This window comes from Nannospalax galili, unplaced genomic scaffold (assembly GCF_000622305.1).
Source record: "Nannospalax galili isolate Female #2095 unplaced genomic scaffold, S.galili_v1.0 scaffold453, whole genome shotgun sequence".
Classification (NCBI taxonomy): Eukaryota; Metazoa; Chordata; class Mammalia; order Rodentia; family Spalacidae; genus Nannospalax; species Nannospalax galili.
Window position 1 is genome coordinate 1,734,182 of NW_008334081.1, and position 24,605 is coordinate 1,758,786.

A 24,605-nucleotide genomic window follows, 5' to 3' on the forward strand; every position below is an offset into this window, starting at 1 on the left:
GCCGGCTTTTGTTGTCTCCGCCTCCTCCGGACCGCGAGCCGCGCGCGCGGGGACCTTGGCTCTGCCCTTCGCCGGCTAGGCTGAACGGGGCCGGCCGGGACCCAGAGAAGCGTCGGGGAGCCGCGGGCCGCGCCATGGAGGTCCGGGCCCCGGGCCGGTGGCTGCTGTGTGCGGTCGCCGCGCTGGCCGCCTGCGCCCTCGGGGACCCCGCCAGCAAGAGCCGGAGCTGCGGCGAAGTCCGCCAGATCTACGGGGCCAAGGGATTCAGCCTGAGCGACGTGCCCCAGGCGGAGATCTCGGGTGAGTGAGGGCGCAGCGCCCGGGGGCCGGGACCCCCGCGCCTCGGCTGGTCTGCAGCTCGCGGCCCTGGGCTCGGAGCTCCTATCCGCTCGGTGGCCCCCCGAACACGCTCTGCACGCCAGCCCTTTCCCCACTGAGCTGTTCTGGCCCGGCCAGGGGCGCGCAGACCCCGGCGCGGTGCGCTCCTTTCGGGTCCGGGCTGGAGCCGGGCGTCTTCGGCCGCAGGCTAGGGCACCGGCTCCTTGCCGCTTGATTAGCGGGAGCTGCGGGGAGGTCCGTCCCGGCTCAGATCCCCTGGCAGCGAGCTAGAACTCCTCTATGCGGACCTCTCTGGAGGCTTCAAGTGTTCTCCCCAGGAATTCCCTCGGGTCTTCTGCAGGAGCAGCCTAGGTGGGATTTGTGGGTAGATTCTGTCCCCCATACCTTGTGTTGGAGGGAACTGGAGTGAACGAGCTATGGGCTTTAGGCGACCCCCAGGGACCCCGGGGATTCAGGGCCAGGAACTTGTGCCCGCCGGCGCCCCTGTCTCTGCGCGCTCGTGGTCCAGCCTGGTAGTTGGGGCCGCCTGGATCTGCGAGAGCCCAGCTGCAGGTGGTCGGCGCTTTGGATCCCGCCCAGGGGCCTTGTCATGTCTTTGTAAGAAGAGCGGCCCTCCTGGCGGCGGCCTCGGCCCTGCAGCTGCTGAGAGCTGCCCTTCCCCTCCCCTCCCTTCCCTTCCCGGCTGCCCTAGGAGCTCTGGGAACCAAATCTTTGTATGCGTCGGACCCGGATGCAGTGACCTCCCAGGTCCCAAGCTTCACCCTTAAATGTGTGTGGGGCTGCCCTGGGTCTGTGCCTTCCCTGGTGCTTTGTCGGCAGGGAATTCCTGTTCTGGAGATTCCTTTCAGACTGAGGGGACTTTTCGGGTGGGGGGCCAAATTCAAGTGGAGCCATGGGGACCATGTAATGACCATGTCATGGACATTCTGGATGAGAGAAATAAGAACATTACCCAGAGGGAGTAGCCTGTGGCACTACCTTACTTAGGGGTGGGGCGGGCGGAGGCACCAGGCTTTGGAGCCCCTATTCCCCAGGAGAGACAGCACCCACAAACTTCTTGGTTGGAGTCTCTTGACTAGCTCCCTCTCAGGTGCCCCAGGACAGGCGTTCCCTGTGCCTCCCTGCAGACAGCCCTGTCATTGTCAGGGCCATCTCCTGCGCCTCTCTGGGCATTTTCCACCTGGGTGCTTGGCAGCAGAAGGCCCTGGCACAGTTTGGTTGGTGCTCTGCTCACATTCTGCCCTCCCTCAGCCACACACAAATGGGAACTTGTACCCAGGCATCTTGGCCTATCTGCTGAGCCCTGCTGACTCCAGCATGCCAGCCTGAGGTCTTGGAGGGTGCTCTTCCAAGAAGCTATCAAGCCTACAGCCCTCTTGGGCACACAGGCCCACCCAGCTAACGCCTCCTTCGGGACCTTCTTGAACTTGTACTCATCCACAGCTGCTGTTCCCAGTTAGGCAGAACCCGGCAGTGTGGGCAGCGCCAAGGGCAAGGAGAGGGCAGGGTGCAGAAGCTGAGGTGTGGCCGTGCCAGAGAGCCCCGCTCTTGTTACCCTCGGATCAGGGAATGTCGGGGGTAAGAACTAAGACACGCGAAAGGTTTGATGTCTGGGCAGATGTGGGTGCCGTCCACCCAGCTGGGGTATGTGGGTGCCCTGCAGCGGTCATCCCAGTTGGGGGCCCGTGATTGTTCAGGGGGCCCTACTTAGACATGCTAGGCTGAGCCTGTGCTCTCCTATCCTCCCTGAGAGTGCTTCTTGGAGGGGGTACCACTCCTCCTGGTACTCTGGCTGCACCCCATAACCCTCAGAGTAGGAGAATCCCTATAAGCCCAGGGCACTGGGGAGAATCCTATCACGTGGACTGAAGGAAGCAGGGTGACCTCCTGGCAGAGCTACAGCGCTTGGGGTGGCTAAGCCTAGGCTCCTGTCCTCTTCTGTGCGGACAGGCCTGGCCCCCAAGGACTCGGCGCCCTCTGGTGGCACCTGATGGCATGGTCCTCCCTGGAGCCCTGGCTCATATATGTCCCCTCCACTGCAGGCATCAATCTAGACTTGCAAAGAGAGCTCTTCTCCAAGGGGTATGGACACTCGTCCTCAGCTGCTAGACATCTGCTGAAGCTCTACTGGGCTAAGTGGGGTGATCATTTGGTACTACCTCATGGTTAGGAAGGAAGAAGGGTGGCCCTGGGCACATGGGTGGCCTTTCCAGCCCTTGTCTGAAGGCCCAGAAATAGCAGCTCATGTTGGAGACTTCACTTACAAACACCATCACATCGGAGGAACTGGGTCCCCATTTAAGATGGTGTTTTGTTTTTCTGCCAGGCAATGGTAACAAGAGTTGTCCCATTTCCTGGATGTGAAGCAGCGGGGAGGTGGCCACTATGGGAATGTCCTCCCTCTACGCCAGGGCGCTGCAGGGGAGCTGGGCCGGGTGGAGTTGCCCAGGCCCTGCTGCTGAATCACAAGCAGGCAGATCTTCTCCCTCTGCCGGGAGGACTGCTCTGGCCACAGGTGTCTCTGTGCATCCCCTGTGGCAAGTCCTGTACCTGGGTGTTTACTTGGGCCTCCAGGGTCAGGGACCACCCTACCTGGTCTCTGCTGTTAGCACAAAGCCTAGCCTGGTTACCTGCCCCCAAGTGGGTTCTCAGTGAGCACCTGCAGGTGGACACAGCCTCTCTTTTGTTTCACAGTGGCCAAACTGAGGTACAAAGTGGGAGGTGGAGAGGGCCTCGTCAGAGCACACACAGCCGTGTTCTTGGGGTCTCCAGCGTGGGACAGAGGAAGAGGGGTCTGGAGGTCAGAAGGGCTTGGAACCGCTCACCTCTGTGCCCCAGGGTCACAGCCTGCCTGTCAGCCAAGGTGGGCACCTCATATCAGAAGCCCACACTGAGGATCCCCAGAGTCCCTGACAGAACTTTTTAGTTCTCAAATGTGGACTCAGGCTGCACCCCCTTCCCACGTCCTAGGAAGAGTTGTCCTGGCTCACTCCAGAACCTACAGAATCTGTCCCTCTGTTGAGGTCAGTGAAGCTCTCCAAAGCCTCTACCACATTCTCCACCCTAAAGGTTCTGTGTACCCTGTTCTGTCCCTGGGGAGAACCCCCTGGGTGGCTCAGCATGGAACCTGAGGTCGTCCTCATCCCCTACTGTTCTGCCAGGAGCTGGCTTTCATCATCTTGTTGCAGTGGCCAGGATGCACGCCCAAGGGAACCATGATCCAACAGGGCCATCTGCGTGATGCAATGACCCAGGTCCTTGCTGTAGTGCTGAGTCTCCCGTGCTGGACAGACCTCCCCGTTCCTCCGTGGAGACATGCTCTCCTGGGCTCCAGCTGTCTTCTGCAGGGCCAGTGCACAGCACACAAGTGATGGTGTCCAGCAGCTGAGAGTGCTCATTGTGAACTGGGCCCTGAGGAGGTGCTCCCCTCACTGAGCTCTGTGTGAGAGGGCCTGTCTGTGTGGCATAAGTTAAAGGAATTTCTCGATCCTAAGAAGGAACCAAGGCAGGGAAACCAGGCCTGTGTTGCAAAACCCACTTCAGGTCTCCAAGCTGAGGTAAACAGAGTCTAGAAAAAAAGAGGCTGTACTGGCTTTCCTGAGCTGCAGCTGCACTTACTGTGGTGCCCACAGCCCCACTGTCGTCTGTGGACTAAGGGATGGGCAGGGAAAGGTGGACTCTTCCTTAAGCCAGGCTGTCCTCCCCAGGATGGGATTTCAGGGCCTAACTTATATCAGGCTCTGGGATGAGCCCTCCTGAGAGTGAGGCCTCTGTCCAGCCCTGGCCTGGGTCAGTGTCTGCTTGCCTGGAGCCCTGAGCCAGTCCTGACCTAACTACTCGTGGTCACCTTCATCCCACGTGGTGTGCTGCCCACAGTCCTGAGTGGCTTAAGAATGGAGTTTCCTGCCCAGAGCTCCAGCCCCCACTGCTCTGCCGGCCGCAGTCTTTCTAGTGGCGTTTGAGAGCAGGCCTACACAGGCACCTGCACTGCTGGATGTTGAGGCACAGTTCTGGGTCACTGTGGACCCCTTCCCCTTGGGCTCAGCCTACACAGAGGCTCCTGTCCCAGGTGGGAGCACAGGCAGGCAGGAGTGAGGTGAGGGCGCCTGGACCCTCCAGTTGTTCTCTATTAGCTCCGCTCCCCCATGCCAGGGAAGTTCTTGAGGGAGGGGAACACACTGCTGCCCCATTAAGTGGCAGTCAGGAATCCTGGATGGCTCATTTGGGGACCCACCAGCTTCACCCCCTCTGCTGCCTATACCCTCAGCATTACCTTCCAAGCAGTGCCCCCTGTGCCCACCCAGTGTTCCCTGACAGGCACACACACACTGGCTCTAAATCTCGCCTGGGCAGGTCTTGGGTCTGTTCATGTGGTAAGTGTTCCAGGCTCCCCTGCATGCCAAGCAGGAGCTGGCCCTGGAGACTGGCAGCATTTCCCTTTCTCAGGGTCATCCTACCAAAGTACAGCGAAGAGGGCAACCTAACAGCCGGTGTCGAGTCTGTTGCCTCACTGTTCGGGATGCTAGAAGCCAGAGACCCAGGAGCCTGGCAGGGTCATTCCCTTCTGTGGGGGAATGTGCGCTCAGCCTCTCCCAGCCTTCGGTTTGCTGGTATCCCTGGCTTGTAAATCCACACCTTCATCTCCCCGTGGCTTCTCCCATATGTGTGTCTGCAAAGGTTCCCTTCTCATACAGACACTAGTCATCTTGGTTAGGGTCTGCCCACATACTCTTGACCGTTGTCTACAAAGACCCAATGCCCAAATAAGATCACATGCTGTTAGGGCGGGGCATGCTTCCACATGCAAGTTTTGGGGTTACGGCTCAGCTCACAGCAAGGAACGTGCACTCTGATACCCACCTCTCGTTCTCGGCACTCGGCTGGCATTTTCTGTCTGGCAGCGGCAGCAGCGCTCCGGGTGTTTCAGAGTCACTTCCCACCTGCTCCTTGCCCTGCCCGTTCGCAGCCCACTGGACACAGCCCCAACTGTCTGTCCACAAGGTCCATGACCAGGCCCTTCCCTCCGACTCCATGTTAGATGGTAGGTCAGGATTCTCTTATCTGATGTTCTGGGTTCTCCAGCTGGAGCTGGTAACTCTGACCCAGTGACACAACTTAGTGGCATGTCATAGAACCGGGGTGGGTGGGCAGTGAGGTGGTAGTGGCCTGAAGACCCCTGGCTGGCAGCTGTGGCTCACTGGTACCAGAGTGCTATGGACAGGCTACTTGTGAGTAAAAAATCAAGCGAGATGGGAGGTTTAACCCTTGGGCAGGCTCTCGGGGGGAAAGCAGAGGAACAAGGGACAGGGAAGGAGTCATTTGGTGACGAGTCCCCCCAGTGCACCAAGCAGGCTTCCTCTCCTGGGGCAAGGGCCAGCCAAGCAGAGAGCTGCTCACTTGTGCAGAATACTCCCTGGATTCTGAGGATTTGGCCAGGTGACAGGGCAGCCCCTTGGGGCTCCATTTGTCTTGCTCCCTGGCCATCTGCCCGACTCACCCTCCCACCCCCCAAAGACCAGGGCCACAGCAGGCACAGAGACCAAGCCCTCTGTAGCCTGACCCTAGAGAGGGTCAGCCCATGGTGTCTGCAGGTAGGGGCACCTCAGGTGCTTGGGGCAAGCTCAGTTGGCTCCTGGCCAAGGAGCAGGGTGGGCCTGGGTGACTCAGATAGGAGATCCTGCAAGCTGCTTGGGGGATGAGTGCTCCTGAGCGCCTGGTGGGCTGAGCACATGGGAAACTGAGTCCCAGAGACTGGACCCGAGGTAGAGCCTCCTTGGAGGCCTGCTGCCCCCACCAGCCCCTACCTGTGTGCTGAGTAAGTCACTTGTCCCAGCCCAGGCCTGCAGAGTGCCTGCATGGGCACCAGCTGATGGTGCTACTGGACACTCACACAGCCTCATTCAGAGCAAGAGGGACCTTCAAATGGACCTGTCCCTTAGGCCCTGGAAGTGGTGCCCAAGCTATAAGGAAGAAATCAGGTCAGAGAATGGACGGCTGGCTCCCAGGCCAAACTCCTCCATGTACAAAGAGAAGACCAGAGGACTATGGATCCCCTGGCCAGCACTAGCAGGATGAGGTCAAGAGTGAGCATGGCCCTCAGGGGCCATGTGAGGACAGGTGGGCCTGGTTGGCTAGCTGGGAGGACAGAAATGTGGGCTCGGCCTGCCCTTAGCCAGCCACACCCAGGTAGATCTCTTAAGGTCAGAGCTGGCTCTTCACCGATCACAGATCCCTAAGCCCAGCTGCTCTGTCTCCTCTTGAGAGACAGTGGAAACCTAGTCACACCGCGAGGCCCAAGACCTTTGTCCTTCAGTCCCTGACTCCACAAGTTTAATGTAAGAAATCTAGGTGGGGCTTCCAGACCATTCCAAATTCAATAGTCCCTGCATGGAGGACCCAGAAGGACAGCATTGTTTGTGCATGACCTGAGCCTCAGCCACGCCAGCCCTCCTGTCTCGGGATGGTGGATTTGGGCATCAGTGCCACCAGGTGCAGGGCAGGTACCTGCCCACCTCCCTACAGGCTGTCTGGGCTCACCATAGCAGCAGAAATACCTTCAGACAGTTTTCCCAGTTTCCAAGGACAGATGTTCAAGCACATCCCAGGCTGTGGCCTATGAGTGACCGTTATTCCTCTTTTATCTGGGGCATCTTTGGTGCTTGGCCTGTGGTCGTCTAAACCTGTTCCTATGGTGAGCTATGGTGACATCCTCAAGTGCTTGGGCCACGAATGCCCACTGGAGGCTCTGGGGGCCATGGGGAATACATTCCGCCCACCTGTGACCATCTGTGAGTCCCTGGAGAGAAAGCTGATGCCACCTGCCTCCAGGGTTGGCTCAGGCATTCACATGTCTCTAGTTGTCATGGAGCTTGGGACACACTGGACCACACAGGTATTTAAAAGGACAAGGCTCTTAGTAGCTCACTCTAATTGTTAGTAAGTCACTGAAATTCCCACTAACTCACCACCCTTTACCTCTGCCTCTGCCAACTCAGTGTCTTTCTGGGCACTTCAGGCTGGCGAAACCCATCCAGTAACGTGTACACATAGGGCTTTAGGCATGGTGGCCATGGGTCAGATACTCTGGGAACACCCCTCCCTGGGTAAGAGAGTAGCTTTGACAGCACACATTGTACCTGGCAGTTTGTGGATGGTGGGTTCAGGGGGTTTCCTCAGAAGTTGGGACTATTTTCTCCAAACACCAGTGGCACCAGGGGATACACTTGAGTGGGAACAGTAGGCCCACCACAGGCTAGGGGACCTGGGGATCAGGATGGCATATGGAGTTGAGAAGGATGATAAATGGGTGGGAAGAAGGACAGGGCAAGCCAGGGTCCTTACAGGAACACAGGTGAGACTAGGCGTGGGGCTCAAGAGGTCAGGGGTGTGACTGAGGACGCTGACTCCTGACCAGGCAGTATCAGTCCTCCCGCTGGGCACAACAGAGTTCCAGAACCTGGGACCTGACCACTGTAGAAACTTGTAGTAGACAGCTTGAAACCTGGCACACCCACCACAGCTTAGAAACTCCAGTTGCCATTAAACCAGCTGCTAGGTCTTGCAACGCAGTGCGTTCCTGGGGAAGAGTGTATTGCTGCTGAATTCTGTAGTGTTCAGATAAATGTCACTCCCCAGTTTCCTACATAGTCCTTGGTTCATGCTTCAAAGCTAAACTCCATCCTGAGACGGAGGTGACAGCCTCCACTGGGTGGCACTGGGAACAAGTCGATCTGGGTAGCAAGCCTGTGGGGCAAGAGTTCTGTGACAGGGAGAGCCTGGATCGGCAAGAGCTGGGTTGAGAAAGGACCACTGACCACGGTGCTTGGACAGTGACTGAAGACAGAAGCGTCACAAGGCCCTCAGGTTCTGCTTAAGCGCCTACTGTGTGCCGGGTGCTGTTTTTGGTGCTGAAACAGCAGCAAACATGGTGTTCCCTGGACCGTGCAGCTGGTGTGGCCAGCACAGTCAGGCGAGCATCTATTTCCCGTGAACATGGCCTTGTTGACCCATGATCGTGTGTTGCTCAAGTCACTTAACAGCACGAGGGTGGGAGAAGGCAGCAAGATGACTCAGTCAGCAAGGTGGCTTGATGGGTGAGGGTGCTCGCCGCACACACCTGGCAACCTGTTTGATCCCCAGAACCTGTGCAAAAGTGGAGGGGAGAGCTGGTTCCACAGAGTTGTCCTTTGACTCCATGTGAGCACCATGGCACCCCTCCCCCACATGAATATATACACCATCATAATAAAGTGCAGGAAGGGCTCTGGCTCAGTGGTAGAGTTCTTGCCTAGCACATGCAAGGCCCTGGGTTCTGGAATCCAGATGTCAGCACTGAAGCTGGCAACCACACGGCTGCCTAACTGATCCAACCTTATCTAGCACAGGACAGGCCCAGGGCTCCTAGACCACTGGCCTCCTGTGTGGCCTTGGCTTTCTCTCACTGCATCCACAGGATGGCTTGAGAAGCTTCATGGCCATCTGTCTAGACAGTGTGAAGGCTCCAGCCTCCTGTGCTGCCGCACAGGTCTCTTGTCTTGGGCTGGACACTTGGGACTTTTCCTTGACTGGAAGAGCCAGCCTCTGTTTCCCACAAAACTCACCAGAATTTGCAGCCAGAGCCGAGAGTCAGAGTAACAGAGACCAACCTGCTGTTGAGAGGATCAGAGTGAAGTCAGGTGGGCGGGTCCCTCAGCAGGATGGGAGGTAGGGGTGAGGGCCCTCCACGGTCACAGTGTGGCTGAGACTGGTGAGAGTCTGGCACCCACGATTATCTGGAACGGGTGGGCTTCCCTGGACACGCAGCCACAGAGATGGGGCCACGCAGCCACAGAGATGGGGCCAGTCAGAGGGGTGGGACTGGTTGGGGAAGGGGTGCATTCCTTAGTTTTCTTGATGTTGCAACAAAATACCTAACAAAAGCACCTTAAGGAAGGACGGTTTTATTTTAGCTCACAGTTCAAGAGCACAGTTCATCGTGGTGGGGAAGGCGTGGCAGCAGGAGCTCGAGATGACTGCTCACATTGCATCCAGAGTAGCCATAGCACTGGTGCTCAGTTTGCTTTCTCCATTTTGTTTGCTTGCAGTGCTGGGAATCGAACGCAGGGCCTCATGCATGTTAGGCAAGTGTTCTACCACTGAGCCACGTCTGCAGCCCACAAAGGAACGGTGCTGCGTGTATTTCACGTGTGTCTCCCCCCTCAACCCGATGAAGAAACTCGTTCACAGATGTGCCCAGAAGTGTGTCTCCTGGATGATTTTAGGTCCTGTCGGATTGAGAATACTGACCATCACAGGGCTAGCAATTGCAGCTCTGGGTGTCGGAACACAGCCGGGTTCTGTCCTGAGGCCTCCAAAGCGTCTGTGGTGGGGTGGACCGACTGAGCCACGCGGAGTGGAGGCAGGGGTGGACGAATGTTCTTGAGCTTTTTGTACGGTGTGCACTGGCACACTGACACGGCACTGAAAGAATGTTTGGCTGGGATTTTGGGTAAAGCCACGCCCTCGGCTGAGGGCCTCCTCTTAAGGACGGTGACCTGTCCCAGTGGCCATCATCCCATCACTGAGGTACATCCTCAGAGAACCCCAGCCAGGCCTGCCTGGGTTCAAGGGCTGTGTGCCGACCACAGACTGCTGCACCTTTGTGTGTGCTGTGTGTCCCGTCGGAGCAGCTCCTGAGGAACAGAGAGGCCTTTTCCCCCCGAGTGGTATCTTCCTTCCCCAGGCAGGCTGTGGGTTAGAGAGTATCAGCAGAGAGGGAAGAAGGCTAGGACCTGGTGAGACTGAGGAGCCCCCGGGCAGGGACCTAGTCACCACCCCCCATTGCTGCTTCCTGGTGTCCCTTCAGCCGCCTCTGTGTGCCACATCACTGCTTCTGCTCATTGGCCCCATCTTGGGAAGCCAGGAATTAAGAGAGGGCAGGGGGCACAGGAGCAGCGGGGACAGAGCTATGTGGCAGGCCAGCAGTCACTCCAGGATCACGGTTGGGAAGTGGGAGCTGAATTTTCAGGAACAGGGCCAAGGATGAGCCCCTGGGAACACAACAGATCCCAGGAGGGGCAGGAGGAAATGAGTGTATCCCAGGGCCAGCCTGGGCCGGGCCTGGGCAGGCAGCAGTCCGCCACCGGCCAGAAGGGCTTTTGGGGGAGGCACCCCCTTGGGGAGGTACCAGTCCCTTCCTTCAAATGTTGGCCTCTAGGGAAATGAGCCGCCTACCCTCTCTCTGCAGAGCAGTATCCCTGGATCCTTTGTCCCTCTGCCTGCCCGTAGTCATTCTCAGAGCCAGAGTCTGAGTGTAGACAGGGTGGAGTCAAGACAGCGGGCATCTGGGGTGCTATTTGACCATCCCTGAGGAGGGAGGAGGTTGTCTCACCATACCACTTTCTCAGAGCCTAGGCAAATGACACAGACGAGGTTTCCCACTCAGATTCTGCTGGGTGGGAGTACCAGGAGTACTTGGCGGGGCCGGAGGGGGCCTTTCTGGAGTGAGTGTGTGAGACTGTCGACAGTGGCAGGGCCCTGCAGGCACCTGGCAGCAGCGTGCGGCCTTCATCTCAGCAGGCCTGACCAGGACACCTGGCTCCAGGCAAGGCCCCCTGGGCCCTGGTTTTGTAAGAGAGGCTCCATTGCCACCCTGGGATTGTGACTGGCCCCAGTGAGGGCCCCAGGGGTCTCTAGCACCAGTGAGGCCTGAGCTGGGGGAAAGCTCAGCACTAGCCCCAGGGTCTGTGTCATGGGCGAGCCACTTCACTGCTGGGACTCGGTTGTCCCCTCTAAATTGTATGCTTGTTGGGGGGATTTCCACAGGTAACAGTGACGTCGGGCCACACTTTACAAAGGATTGCAAGACTCAGCTCATGAAAATCCAGGCAGGCCACCCCACTAATTTGAGGGTAGATAGTGACTTTTTCCAGCATGATGTGTCACAAATATTTTAATTTCAAATAAATAACAAATTTTAGCATATTGCCCACATGTACAAAGATTTTGGAAGGAGGGTTGTTTGCTTTTCTATAGTAGAATGTGCGTACAGATCTCCCTTCCGTCACTGTGTGCGCCATACAGTGGTGTTAAGTACATCCACCTGTGCAACCACAGCCAGCATTCATACCCAGAACTGTGTAATCAACTGAACCTACTCTGCCCCCATTAAACACTAGTCCCCTGTCGTAGTTTCATTTCTGTGGCTGTGTTTGTCCTTTTTTACCATCACTGAGGGTCAGGGCAGGAGCTTGAGACGGACAGGCACATCACACCTACAGTCAAGGCAGAGAGCCACTCACAGCATGCTGCCCTCTGTTTGCTGGAGTTCTTCACCCTGGTACGGTTCAGGGCCCAGCCCAGGGAACAGCACCACCCATTCTAGGCTGGGTCTTCTGTAACTGACTTCTTTCATTGATTTGACATCCATGTGTCGGAATTCCCTTTTTAAGGCTGAACAGAATTTTATAGTTATGCAGTTTGTTTACCCATTTAACTGCAGACTTTGCCTGTTTTGTTTTGGCTCCGAGCACTGTGAGCACAGGTGTGCATGTATCTGCCTGCACTCAGTTCTTCTGGGCCAGTTTAACAATGAGCACTGTTCATCTGAAATTGAAATGTAATTGGTGGGTCACTTGCTGCCAAGCCTGAGGATCTGAGTTTGAGCCCTAGAATCCAAAGTGAAAGGAGAGAACTGACTCCCCAAGTTGTCCGCTGACTTCATACACACACACCACACGCATGCACACATGTTAAATAAATGTAAAAAATAAATGTAACTGGCGTTCTTTTTCCCTGTCACCCTCCACTAACTGTGCTGCAGGGCAGGGCAGGGTGGGGCACGACTGGAAGCCACAGACCTGCCCTCGTTGGGCAGGCTGGAAGTACTGTCTGGGTATCCCAGCTGAGGGAGGCTGCCCAGACCTCTGCCTCTCAGCAGAACGTGTTGACTCCTGTTCCAGCCTCTGCCTTCCACCCAGGAATTCATTCCCTGGGATGGGAAAGGCCCAGGACACCGGTACACGTGGCCATTCCCAGCCAGTGACCTTGGGCATCTCACTTGGCTGCCTGAGTGCCACTTTGTCAGTGCTAGACATATTGTGCAGCTGAAGTGATTCTAAATCAGGCAGAGGGCCTGTGTCCTGTGTGACACGGCAGGTGCTAGGGGGAAGGAGCCCTGAGGGTAGGACTCTTCCATCCCAGATTCTTTTACACCACAGGCTGCTTCTGGAAGAAGGTACCTGCTTGGAAGGGAGGCTGAGTGGGTCATGGCAGTGGCCACATCCCCAGGAATGCCCACACTGGACAAAGGTGCCCCTTCCTGTTATATTTATGCATATATTTTAATACTTTTTTTATTTTATGTCTATTCATGTATTGCCTACATGTAGGTAAGTGCACCCGTGCTATGCAATGCCTGCGGAGGTCAGAAGAGGCTGTCGGGTCCCTGGGACTGGAGTTACGGACAGTTGTTAGCTGCCATGTGGGTGCTGGGATTCGAACCTGGGTCTTCAGTGTTCTTAACCTCTGAGCCATCTCTCCAGCCCCTATACATATGTTTTAACACATAGTCTGACCTGGCTGCTAGGTAGAGCCGAGAAAAAGGAAGTGGAGCTTCCCGATCTGAGAGAGCACTCCAGGAAGGTCAAAGGCCAAGAAGGTGCTTCAGCCCACAGGCACCCAGGAAGGCTTCCCGGGGACCTGAGGTAGGGGTGGGATTTGGGGGTGAGCAGGCCTTGCAGGAGGACTAGTGAGACAGAGGACTGTGCCCAGGAAGACGGCTGCCAGGCCTGGTAGGGATAGCTGGGGCAGTAGCAAGTGGCTTTTCCCCACCTTTGGTCTGTTCCATCCTGGCTAGGTTGTGGCCAGCCTCACCTCTCATGTCTCTGCCCACTTGATAGTCACAGGGAGAGTGAGGAGCCTGCCTTCCCTTTTTCCCATGAGGACACATCGAAGCAAGCAGGACCAGTCTGTCTTGTAGGCCTCCTCAGTTGACCCGTGGCCCAGAAGTGGACAGGTGGATGGACTAGAGCCCCAGGCTGGCCTGCACCTGGCTACACACGCTCACATACCCCTGCCTGAACCCCTACCCTGCCCCACAGGGAGATAGACCGTAGTGGGGAAGGCAGGACTGAGCTTGACCCAGTGGATAACCTCAGACTCTGAGTAGGTTCTGCCCTGCAGGCAGGTCACAAGGCTGTTGTCTTGGCAGACACAAGCTCAGGGTCCCCTTCAACGTGAGCCATGGATACTGAGGCAGGCTGGATGTGGCAGGAGGCCTTCGCCAGACACCTGGTGTTCAGTGGTAGGGTGGCCTGCCAGAACTCTCCAGGCAGGGAACAGGCAGCTTCCAGGTTTCCTTGTGATGCCTTTTGTTTGGAATCTTAGGGTTGTGATCTACCTTGTCAAAGGCCCTTGTTTCAACATCTGCCAACCCAGCAGATTCCTGTGTTCCCAGCCCAGGTGACTGGGGGCGGCTGATAGGACCCAGACATTTCAGGGAGGATGTGAGTCCATCTGGACTCAAAGCCGGGGAAGGGGAGCTGGGTCTGCCCAAGAGGGCATTGAAGGACCCGAGTAACAGAGCGACAGAGCTGTCTTCCTTCTGGGAGGGGCCAGGGGCACAGGTGGAGGGGCCTGGGAGGAGGTTGGGTGGCATGGCTGAGGCTGTGGCACTTCTGAGAGAAGTGGATCAGGGAATGGAAGCAGGACCTTGTGAGATTGAGGGCAGAGGTAGGACCGAGGAGACCTGTGGCTTCTGAGTGCTCATATTGGGGATCTGGTGTTATACTGGAGCGGGACCCCCCTCCCCCCCCAGGTGTGTGGTCAGGTAGGTCTCCAGGGCATAAGCCTGACCCTTCCCAGATAGCCCTGGTTCCCCTGAGGAGGCCTGATCCACGAGCGGAGCAGCGACCCGGGAGGGTGGTCCACGGCCGCCTACTGTTTCCAGGGAGACGGGGGCGGCGCCGACGCACCGGGACGGCTGCGGGGAGGAGGCGCGTCCGGGCGTGGGGCACCGCCTTCTGCTGTGCGCGCCAGTGCGGCTGCTGCGCCGGGCTGCGGACCCCGAGCGCCAGGACTCGGAGTCTCGCGTGCTGTCTGGAGTGTTTCCGCAGCTGGGGACGCCGCTGGAGCCACCGCCGTCGCACCGAAAGAGGGTTCCGAGCCGTGGCCGGGTGCCGCCAGCTAAGCTGGTGCCAGGCTGGGTCCGCTCACCATCTCCATTGCCATCCTGTCTGCATCCCCCACGCTCTCACCGCACCTGTCTCATCCTCAGCGCCACCCTCCTGCATCGGCACCCCCATCGAGCCATCCATTTCTCATCCCCTTCCATCTAGAGCCTGGTCCCATCTCCACCCCCTTCGGCCTTCCCAGCCTTGCCACACCTTGTCGCCTCCCCACCTCTGGCTCCACATCCTCATCCTGTCCCCATTTTCCCCCCCGCCGCCCTGCATCATCCTGGCCGCCCCCCCCATCCTTCCCCACCGGCTGCCGCAGCCCCCTTCCTGAAGCAAACCCCCCTTCCTCCGCCGAGCCCATCCCCCACCCTTCTCCTGCCGCAGCCTTAGCGCGCCCCCTCCTCCCCCTTGTCTGCCGCGCCCACTGCGGCAAGCCCCTTCACTGCCAATCGCGTGGCCCTCCGCCCCTCCCTTCATCTCCTGCTTGCCGCAGCCCCCTCCGAGTCCCCCACTTCCCTCCCCTCTGCCTGCCGCAGCCCTGAGACTGCGCGCTAGCCGCGCCCGTGACAGCAGCGCCCCCTCCTCACTGCGCGCCAGGGGCGGCATCCGCAGACCCTGCGTGCCTGCTCCACCTGCACGGCACGCGGCTCCCCCACCCGTAACCTCTCGCAGGGTGCGGGGTCCCGCCATTGCAGAGGCAACAGTGGGAGCCGCAGGTGTCGCCCAGGCTTTGTTTGCCAGGCCTGATGCGGTGGCTGGAGCCCCGGCTAGCCCTGGAGGCGGACCCCTCCCGCTGAGCGCATAGAGGTGCCGGCAGCTGACGCCCCCCAGTTAGGGGTCCCCGTGACGGAGGCGCTGCCCGGCGGAGGGGCTTCTTGGTGATGTTGTCATTTGGGTGAAATGGAGGCAGTAGTCTTGGGGGGGTGGGAGGGCATCCAGGAGGGTGGGGGCCGCATTGGGAGTGAAGGGGGAGGGTTGTGTTGTTGATGCTTGGTCAGTGGCGGAGATTCCGTTTCAGTGTCCTTCTTCATGTGTGACCCTTAGGGACTGGCCAGGTGCTGGCTTCTTGGGGAGCAGGGGCAGGCAAAAATGAAGGTCCCCTGGAGTATATTTGTTCCTGGCTCCCTGCTACCTGCAGGCCGCCACATTCCGGAGACCCTCACCTGCCACTGGGGTGAGCCCTGGAGCACAGGGGACTGGTTTACTCCTCAGTCAGCAGAAAGGCCCCCTCTAGGGGCCAGCATTGCCGAGGGGGGGGGTATACAGCCTAGTATCTCCCTTAGCTGTGACAGCTGTCATGTGGAAGCTGTCCTCTGTGCAACCACTCCAAACCATGAAGGGAGGTTGTCCACACTGAACTGGAGTATTTTAGGGGTGGTATCTGTCAGTGTAGAATCAAAGTGGGGGGGGGGGCAGGCTTTCCATTTTGTACCCTCAGGTGAAGTGGAAAGTGTCCCTCAGGGTATCAGGGGAGGCCAGGTCAGTGAGGTCTGTGTGCAGCATCAAAGATGCCCTCAAAATGCTGGAGCTTGGGTAAAGCCTGTGGTGACTGCTGATGACCATGACTGAGGGGGAGCGTTGCCTCTGTGGGAGAGGAGCCGGAGCTACAGCTGTCAGCAGGTGGCAGGAGGGTGTGACCCTGAAGGCTACTGAAGCCGCAGGCAGCCGGAGTCTGAGGAGAGTGAACAACGGGCTGCCGCCCATGGGGTCAATGCCTGTGGGGTGTCATAACTAACAGGGCCCTGGAAATTGGAGGGATTGGGGGCTTGGGAGCAGGGACAAACCAGCCATGAATGAACAACTGCCTCACCCAAGTAAAACCTGAGCACATGGGGAAGTGCCCCAAAACCAGGAAGGGAAAGGTCTGGAAGAAAGAAGTCACCTCTAGCAATTTCAGCCAAGGGGCCAAAGAAGGGACAGTAGCCGGCCCAGCACAGGGCAGGTGACCTTGACTGATACAGGTGGGTGGGGTCAGTGAGAAGCAATGGCTGGGAAAGGAGGGAGCCGCAGGTGGGCGTACCTCTAAGAGTGGAAAACTGCCCCTCTCAGGCTTAGATGCATGCAGGCATACAGCGCTGCCCCTCCCGGCCTGCCTTTTCCTGGAGATCGAGCTGAGAGGAGGAGCTCATCCTAGGCAGGTTGCTCACGCTGTCCTCTCCGGTGCCCCCACTTTTCTGGAAGTGTGAGGCCCTCACAGTGTTCACCTCTGCCATTCTGATGTCCAGCACCTACAGTTTCACCCGTGGCCCCAGTATCAGCTGGGCCAGGGCTCAGCAAGTAGCCAGGAAACCACTTGTCCTTGACCTCCAGCAAGTAGCTCTGCCTTGCATGGGTCTCCGGGCAGCCTGGCCCAGCCTGCCCGGGGCCCTCAGGCCGGTGCCCAGGCTCTGGCTCCGTGTCTTCACTCCCGTGTTTGTCCGAGGAGGGAGGGAGGGACGGGGGCTGTGCTGGGGCAGCTGGAACAGCGCAGGTCACCGGGCTGGCTGGGTGAGGTGGCCAGGCAGAGCCAAGGGGCTGCTGGGGAGGCTATGGGGTGGGATTTGCTTGCAGTGGCTGGCTGAGAAGCTCATGAGTCCCACCCACCAGAACCTGCAGTGGAGGGGCAAGCACCTGTTTCTTGAGTGTATGTGTCCTTACTTAACCTCTTCCTGTCTCAGGCAGCTCACTCAGTGATGGAAAGATAACCCTGGGTCCAGCCCTCCCTACTCTACAAGAAAGAGATCAACAGAGGCAGACAGAGGGGCCCTTCTCTACCAGGCTTGCAAACTCCCAGCTCTCCCGGCCCCAGACCAGCCCTGTCTGAGTTTGGGCACTCAATGGAATATTGGATCCCAGGACCTGCCTGTGAGGAGCAGGCACCCTGGGCAGGAGGAAAGAGGATGGTCAGAGTAAAGGGTACAGGGTAGAGGAGTGGGGATAGGAAGAGTCAGTGTGTGCCGACCTCATCTCCACATGGCCTCCATACACCCACATGGTCCACCCCTTTCTCTTAACCCATACCCACCAGGCACCCTTGAATCAGAGCACGACTTCCTCCTGCTGTCCCACCAGCCCTTGGCCACTGACTTGCTGTGTGGGCCTTTGGGGACCCTCAGACCAGATGGCACTGAGGTTCTGAGGCAGACAGTCCCCACGGGGGTCTGATGAGGCACAGCTTTCATATCTCAACAGCAGGAGGAGGGGCCTCCAGACCAAGACCTCAACATGAGGCCTGAGCAGAGCTGGAGGTTGGGGTTGGGGGAGCTCCCCATTCTGCCTGCCTTTGCCCTCTCCCACCACCTGTCCTGACCTTATCCTTGTCCCCTGGGACTCTCTTAGGCCCTCAATACCACTCTCCAGTCCCACACGAGAACAATGTGGCTGCTGTTCCCACCCCCTCCAGATCAAGATCACATCTACTTTGCAGCCCCCATCTGTACACGCCTACATACACAGACACACACACACACACACACACACACACACACACACACACGGTACTAAAGACAAGGATGTTGTCATCATGTGACAGGCTCTTTAGAGTGAATTCAGCCTCAGGATTATTCCTTAGGCTCTCTGTTAGGCTTGGAGTTCTTTCAACGAACTTGAGGTGGGTGAGGTCTAGACACCAGGCCTTGGGTGTGGGGGTCACTTCTTTCAGCTAGAGGTCTCTGCCCACCACCAGTGATTACATCTTGGGATGGCAGATTCCTGCACCCCCTCTACTCTTTCTCCACCCCGGTGTTTGAGCAGCCACCAGCATCCCATTCTTGAATCCCGAGTAGCTCACCTCTTCTACCCCCCGCCTGGCCCTGGGCCCATCCATCCCCCTGTCTTCCTACTGATCCCAGTAGGCAAGGGTGAGACAAGGCAGACCTGGGCACCCAGGGGTCCTGCAGCTGCTCGAGCCTTGGCACCCTCAACATCTCACTGACTTTCTGGTTTCAGCCCAACAACTGGGGCATCAAGATCAGGAAAGACTGAGGAAAATTTCTGGAATCCCTGCCAACTCCTCCTTCCTCCCCAGCCCCTCTGTCTAAGCCAGAGCCTGTCTCCACCTCTCCTCTGCCTGACCTTGGCCAGCCTCAGGGGAGCCCTCTCTTCCAGGCTGAGAGACAGCATTGTGGCCTGTGAGAAGGGAGTAGATGGGCTGGGGGACAGGCATTGGCCCTGTTAGTGGGCAGGGGGTAGGGTCTGAACTCAGTCCCCTGAGCAGCTCAGATTTCCCTGTGAAAGGGGCGCCCCGCAGCCTTAGCAGAGGATTTACCACTCCACACCGAGGGTTTCTTCTCTCTCAGGTATGAAGCCATCTAGCACATGCTCTCAGGGCTCCATGGTGGGCACTTCCAGCTGATTATACACCCAAAGCCACCCTCTGTCCCCAGTAGGAAAGCAAGTTGTCTTGGATGGCACTGGCTTGATGCCACCCAGAGCAGAGCAGCCTGGGACAGGTGTGGAGGAGGAAGCTTCAGCCAGAACACTGTGGGAACATGGGGTGTGTCCAGCTGGGTGGGGGCCTTGGACCAGGGTTGGGTGGCCTCTGCTCAGGGCTCAGGGTCCTGCAGGATGTCTGCCAGTGGCACCACAGAGCTGGGTACCCTCTGGGCCTTCTCTGGTGGGCAGAGAAGAGGCTGGATTCCTTCTTCCTCCGCCATTTTCATTGTGACCTGGGCTAAGGCACCTGCCAGGCCTAGAAAGCTCTGCTAGGAGCCCGAGTCTGGCAGCCCCTCTCCCTTCCACATAGGACCCTGGCTTGGCTTTCCTCCTGTGCCTGAACTGAGGTGCGGAGTGAGTGTACAATACTCCTATTCCGAGGCTCAGTGCTCTGCTAACTGAAAAGCACCTGTGATCCCCCTCCCTAGGAACTCATCAAGGGTCCTGAAAGGTCAGAGCCAAGGAGCCAGGCCTCACCTGCCCTGCCCCCGTCTCTGCCTTCACACAGGGCCCCTGAACCCCATCTTGGGCAGTGCACGATGGGCCCTGCTTCCCTTCATGTCACCCTTCCCCACCTCACAGGTGAGCACCTACGGATCTGCCCCCAGGGCTACACTTGCTGCACCAGCGAGATGGAGGAAAACCTGGCTAACCGAAGCCGTGCGGAGCTGGAGACAGCACTCCAGGAGAGCAGCAGAGCCCTGCAGGCCACACTGGCCACCCAGCTGCACGGCATCGATGGTGAGTTGGAACTGGAGAGTAGAGGGATTGGAGGAGCAGGATTTGGGTGGTTAATGTCAGCAGAAAGGCTGCCCTCTTCCTACAGGGCTTAGGCAGGGAACAGTGAGCCTAAGCTGTTGACAGAGCCCTGGGGAGAAGGAGCCTGCTGCTCTTGGGGAGGCCCTGTGTCCCCAGAAGAGTTCCCAAGGACCTGCAAAGGGCTGGTCTTGGCCTGAATCTCATCTGCATCTTCTGGGGTTCTGGGGTCCCTGTAGGAAGTCCCCTGTCTGAGCTGTCATCCCCTAGTCAGGGATATGAGGGCTGAAGAGCACAGGGCCTACCCTGGGGTGACTACCTCGTGGCCTTTTATAGCCAGGGGCAGGAAGAGCTTGGGGGCCCTGGGTTAGTGCTCCTGTGTGCCCTCAAGATGGGTCAGCTGCCTTTTAGTGTGTTTACTCACCAGCCTCTCCCTGGGCCTCACTGAGTCTGGGTAGAGAAGAGCAGCCCAGACAGGATTGGCATGTCTGACGGGGACAGTGCGGTGCCTTGGGGTCAGGAGTGTTCCCCAGGAAGCTAACCACTTTCTCCATGGAAGACACAGGGCCCAGGCAGAGGGACAGTCCCTGCAGCAGAGTGCAGCTGGGAAGACGGGCACCGAGTACCTGCAGAACAGACACCCTGAGGTTGACCGCACCCAGGGTGTGGCCTTGAGGGTTTGGAAACTCCAGCCTGGCTCCCACCTGAGGCTCTGGTGCCCCTCCCTCTCCAGTTCCTGGATGCTGGCCCGTAACTGCTTGGCTTCTGGCTCCCAGGAAATGTCAAGTGAAACCCAGAAGGAGGGAGCTGGGAGGGGCAGGAAGCCTGGAGAGCCGCAAAGGAGGGGGTGGCTGCAATCAGGAGGCTGCTTAGGGCAGCACCAGGATGCTGGGGCAGAAGATGGGCATTGGGCAGGGAAAGCCAGAAACAAGCCAGGGGTCACTGTGGCTCCCCCTCCCGGGAGTCACTGAATCTTGGATGTGGTGGCCAAGCCCAATTCAGAAATGGCCACTGAAGGCCCAGCTAGAGGCCTAAATCGTATGACCCTAGAGAGGACACCCCTCACCCAGGTTTCTGCACCCCCACTCTGGAGAGCGAGTCTCTGGGAGCCTGTAGAGGCATCTTCAGTGTCCACACAGTGGTGATCGCATTAGCAGGTTTCTGAACAGCAGTGAGGACTCTCAGCTGAGTACTGCCCCCCATCCCCTGTGCATTTGGGCGGATGAGCAGAGAGGCAGAGCCCCTGAAGGCCTCACATTCCGCCCCTGTTCAGACTACTTCCAGCGCCTGCTGAACGACTCGGAGCACACACTGCAGGATGCCTTTCCTGGTGCCTTCGGGGAGTTGTACACACAGAACAGCCGGGCCTTCCGGGACCTGTACACCGAGCTGCGTCTCTACTACCGTGGCGCCAACCTGCACCTGGAGGAGACGCTGGCTGAGTTCTGGGCCAGGTTGCTGGAGCGCCTCTTCAGACAACTGCATCCCCAGCTCCTGCTGCCCGATGACTACCTGGACTGCCTGGGCAAGCAGGCTGAGGCACTGCGGCCCTTTGGGGATGCCCCTCGGGAGCTGCGTCTGCGGGCCACCCGGGCTTTCGTGGCCGCTCGCTCCTTCGTGCAGGGCCTGGGTGTGGCCAGTGACGTGGTCCGGAAGGTGGCCCAGGTGCGCACACTGGCCAGGTCTCTCAGCAGCCCCTCAGGGTCCCTCAGTCTGCCCCCAGGTGCTTAGTGCCTGCCACACTCTGCTCTGTTCTCCTGAGCCTCTGGCCCTCAGCCCCACAGCTGCAGCTCATTAGTTGCTCCAGCAGGTTCTCAGGTGTGAGTCCACTTTAAGCCTGGCCATCTGCTGTGTGTCCTGTGTCCTTGGCCAAGGGATGCTGTGGACAGGATGGGGAAGGCCATTGGGCAGCTGGACTTAGGACACAGGAAACAAGAAAATGGTGCGGCTGGGCCTTGAGCAAGTTGAAGCCTCCCAGGCCAACAAGGCCGCTCACTGTATGAGGTGGCACGTGGCAGACCAACCTAGGGAAGGGTGTGAGGGAGGCGCCAGCCGTACACCACACTGTCCCCACCTCTAGCCAGACTCCAGCAAGTCATCCTCCAACCACTGGGCCTTGGTTCCCTCATCTGCAGTGAAGCCTAGTCACAACAGTGTGCCAGAGTGGCCTGGGGCTGTGACCAGTGTGGGCTGGACTAGGCAAGGTCCCACAGCCAGTTAGAACACAGCCTAGACTATCTGGCTTGCATCCCAAGCCCTTCACACCAGGACCTCTTCAGGATCTGGCCAGGGACTCATCTGACTGGGGATCCTTCAGGACGTGGCCTAGGTAGGACCCCTCAGACCAGGGCTCCTTCAGGACCTAACTAGGAACTCATCAGACTGGATGGGGCATGTTTGGGGCTCGTTGGGGACCCTTCAGACCGGGGCACCTTCAAAGCTGGCAGGGGACCCATCAGACTGGGGCACCTTTGGGGCTAGCAGAGAAGCCGCTCAGACCAGGGTGCCTTCAGGGCTAGCTGCAAACCCCTCAGACCAGGGTGCCTTCGGGGCTGACTGGGGTTAGGTACACCAGGACTGCAGGGAGGCTCAAGCTGCTCTGTTTTCCAGGTGCCACTGGCCCCAGAATGCTCTCGGGCTGTCATGAAACTGGTCTACTGTGCTCATTGCCGGGGGGTCCCTGGTGCCCGGCCCTGCCCTGACTATTGCCGAAATGTGCTGAAAGGCTGTCTTGCCAACCAGGCCGACCTAGATGCTGAGTGGAGGAACCTCCTGGGTGAGCAGGGAACACCCCCGAAACTGCCTGCTCCTGGGAGTGCCACACACAGGGGTCCTGGGAGAGTAGTCCCTGGCTCAGGTGCCAAACTCCAGGGTGATCTGGGTGGGGCTGTGGGTTCAAGGAAGATTTCTTTAAATGTCCCAAGGGGAGTATGATGTGGACCAGCTGCCCCAACATGCATACACATCAACACATGGGTAACATGGCTGGCCAGCACACAAATATCCATGCACTGACACGTGCAAGCTGGCATGTATGTGTGCTACACACAGTGGACCAGTTTATATGCAGAGGGTATCCCTGTGTGTGCATGCCTGTGTGTGCATGCACATAGGGTGAGTTGACATATACATATGCCAACACATACGAATCAACATGTGCATCTGTTGGGGTGAGGCGAGTCATCACGCGTGCATGTCAGCACAGGTAGCATGGCTGTCATGAGCTGGTTAGTGTGCTGATCTGCCCGCATCTGACAGCTATATGTACCAACATGTGCATGCCATTACACCTGTGCTACGTAGAGGATATGGTAGAAGTATGCACATGCAGACACAGCCTTATGTGCGGGGACTGGCACAAGACAAGTCACCATGCATACTGTCAGCTCACATGGGTCCATGGTGGGCCAGGGGGTGCATGTTCAGCATCCACATGAGCCAACAGACATGCATGGACATAAACTAGGGCAAAAAAATTACCAAATGTCCTGCGTATTCATAGGAGCCTGTGTGGGTAGCATGTTAATGAGTTCCTTGAGCTGCACATGTGAGGTGGTCTGGTCTGAATGTGAGTTCATGTAACCCCCTGCTGACCTGTACCTCTGACTGGTGCTGTCAAGATAATACATTAACATGTACATGTGATGTGTGTGTGCACATGTATTAACACCTGTGCCAGACTCCATGGTGCTCATCACTGACAAGTTCTGGGGCCCATCGGGTGCGGAGACTGTAATTGGCGGAGTGCACTTGTGGCTGGCAGAGGCCATCAACGCCCTCCAGGACAACAGGGACACACTCAGAGCCAAGGTGCGTGTGGTGGGTCGGGGGGCACTGAGGATTGGAGGAGCTGTGCCACATATGGCCCTACTAGGGCCTGAGAAATTCTGCTAGTCCTGTAGACCCCTGTGGTATCTCCCCAGGTCATCCAAGGCTGCGGCAACCCCAAGGTCAATCCCCAGAGCCTTGGGCCCGAGGAGAAGCTGCGCCGCAGCAAACTAGCACTGCAGGAGAGGCCCCCCACAGGCACACTGGAGAAGCTGGTGAGTGGCCCCTCATCCAGCTCTGGCATTGGGAGGGGATACAGGCAATCTGGCCCCAGGCTGCCCACTGGCCTGACTGCCACCTAACAGGTCTCTGAGGCCAAGGTCCAGCTCCGAGACATCCAGGACTTCTGGATCAGTCTCCCCGGGACACTGTGCAGTGAGAAGATGGCCATGAGCTCCGCCAGTGATGACCGCTGCTGGAACGGGATAGCCAAGGGCCGGTAAGTGCCCACCAGTGGGCTACGGCCTCAGGAATGCCCCGGGACACAGGAAGCTGGGGCAGAGGACCATACCCTTGTCTGAATCGGCTCCCAGCAGTGGGCACATGCCCCTGGGGACTGTGGGGGCTATTGCTCTGGAAGCCCACTGACTCTCAGGCCAGGGACCTCAGTCTGAGGGGATGCTAGGGATGCTCTACACTATGGCTCGACCCCTTTGCAAACGCCAGTGTAGTGAACAGAGGCTTTGGCTGCCCTTCCCCAGGTACCTACCTGAGGTGATGGGTGATGGCCTGGCCAACCAGATCAACAACCCTGAAGTGGAAGTGGACATCACCAAGCCCGACATGACCATCCGGCAGCAGATCATGCAGCTTAAGATCATGACCAACCGTCTGCGTGGCGCCTACGGTGGCAATGATGTGGACTTCCAGGACGCCAGTGAGTCCCACAGGGGCTGGGGCAGGGTGGGAAGGGGTCTTCCAGAGATGTGATAATCCTGCTCAGGAGAGGAAGGGTACGTGACCTCTCCCAACTCCTGGCAGACATCCTCAGGCTTGTGCTCTCACAGGTGCTCTGAGGGACTGATTGTCGGGGTGTGTGAGCACCAGACCCCCATGCCCTTGTAGCACAGTTGAAGCCTGGCCAAGATGTCCATCTGGCTGTCATGGAACAGG

General features: G+C 58.2%; 1 protein-coding gene across 1 annotated transcript in view; it reads left to right on the forward strand.

Annotated features, from left to right (window-relative positions):
* Positions 1 to 6: 6 nt before the first annotated feature.
* The window catches only part of Gpc1 (glypican 1), a 28,735-nt gene continuing 4,136 nt past the window's right edge, over positions 7 to 24,605 (forward strand). Inside the window, exons 1-8 of the mRNA XM_008829135.1 lie at positions 7 to 300; positions 19,491 to 19,649; positions 20,938 to 21,329; positions 22,275 to 22,440; positions 23,344 to 23,474; positions 23,588 to 23,707; positions 23,798 to 23,931; positions 24,194 to 24,369. Coding sequence (XP_008827357.1) covers positions 135 to 300; positions 19,491 to 19,649; positions 20,938 to 21,329; positions 22,275 to 22,440; positions 23,344 to 23,474; positions 23,588 to 23,707; positions 23,798 to 23,931; positions 24,194 to 24,369 — 1,444 coding nt within the window. The 5' untranslated portion in view covers positions 7 to 134. The remainder of the gene's footprint in view (positions 301 to 19,490; positions 19,650 to 20,937; positions 21,330 to 22,274; positions 22,441 to 23,343; positions 23,475 to 23,587; positions 23,708 to 23,797; positions 23,932 to 24,193; positions 24,370 to 24,605) is intronic.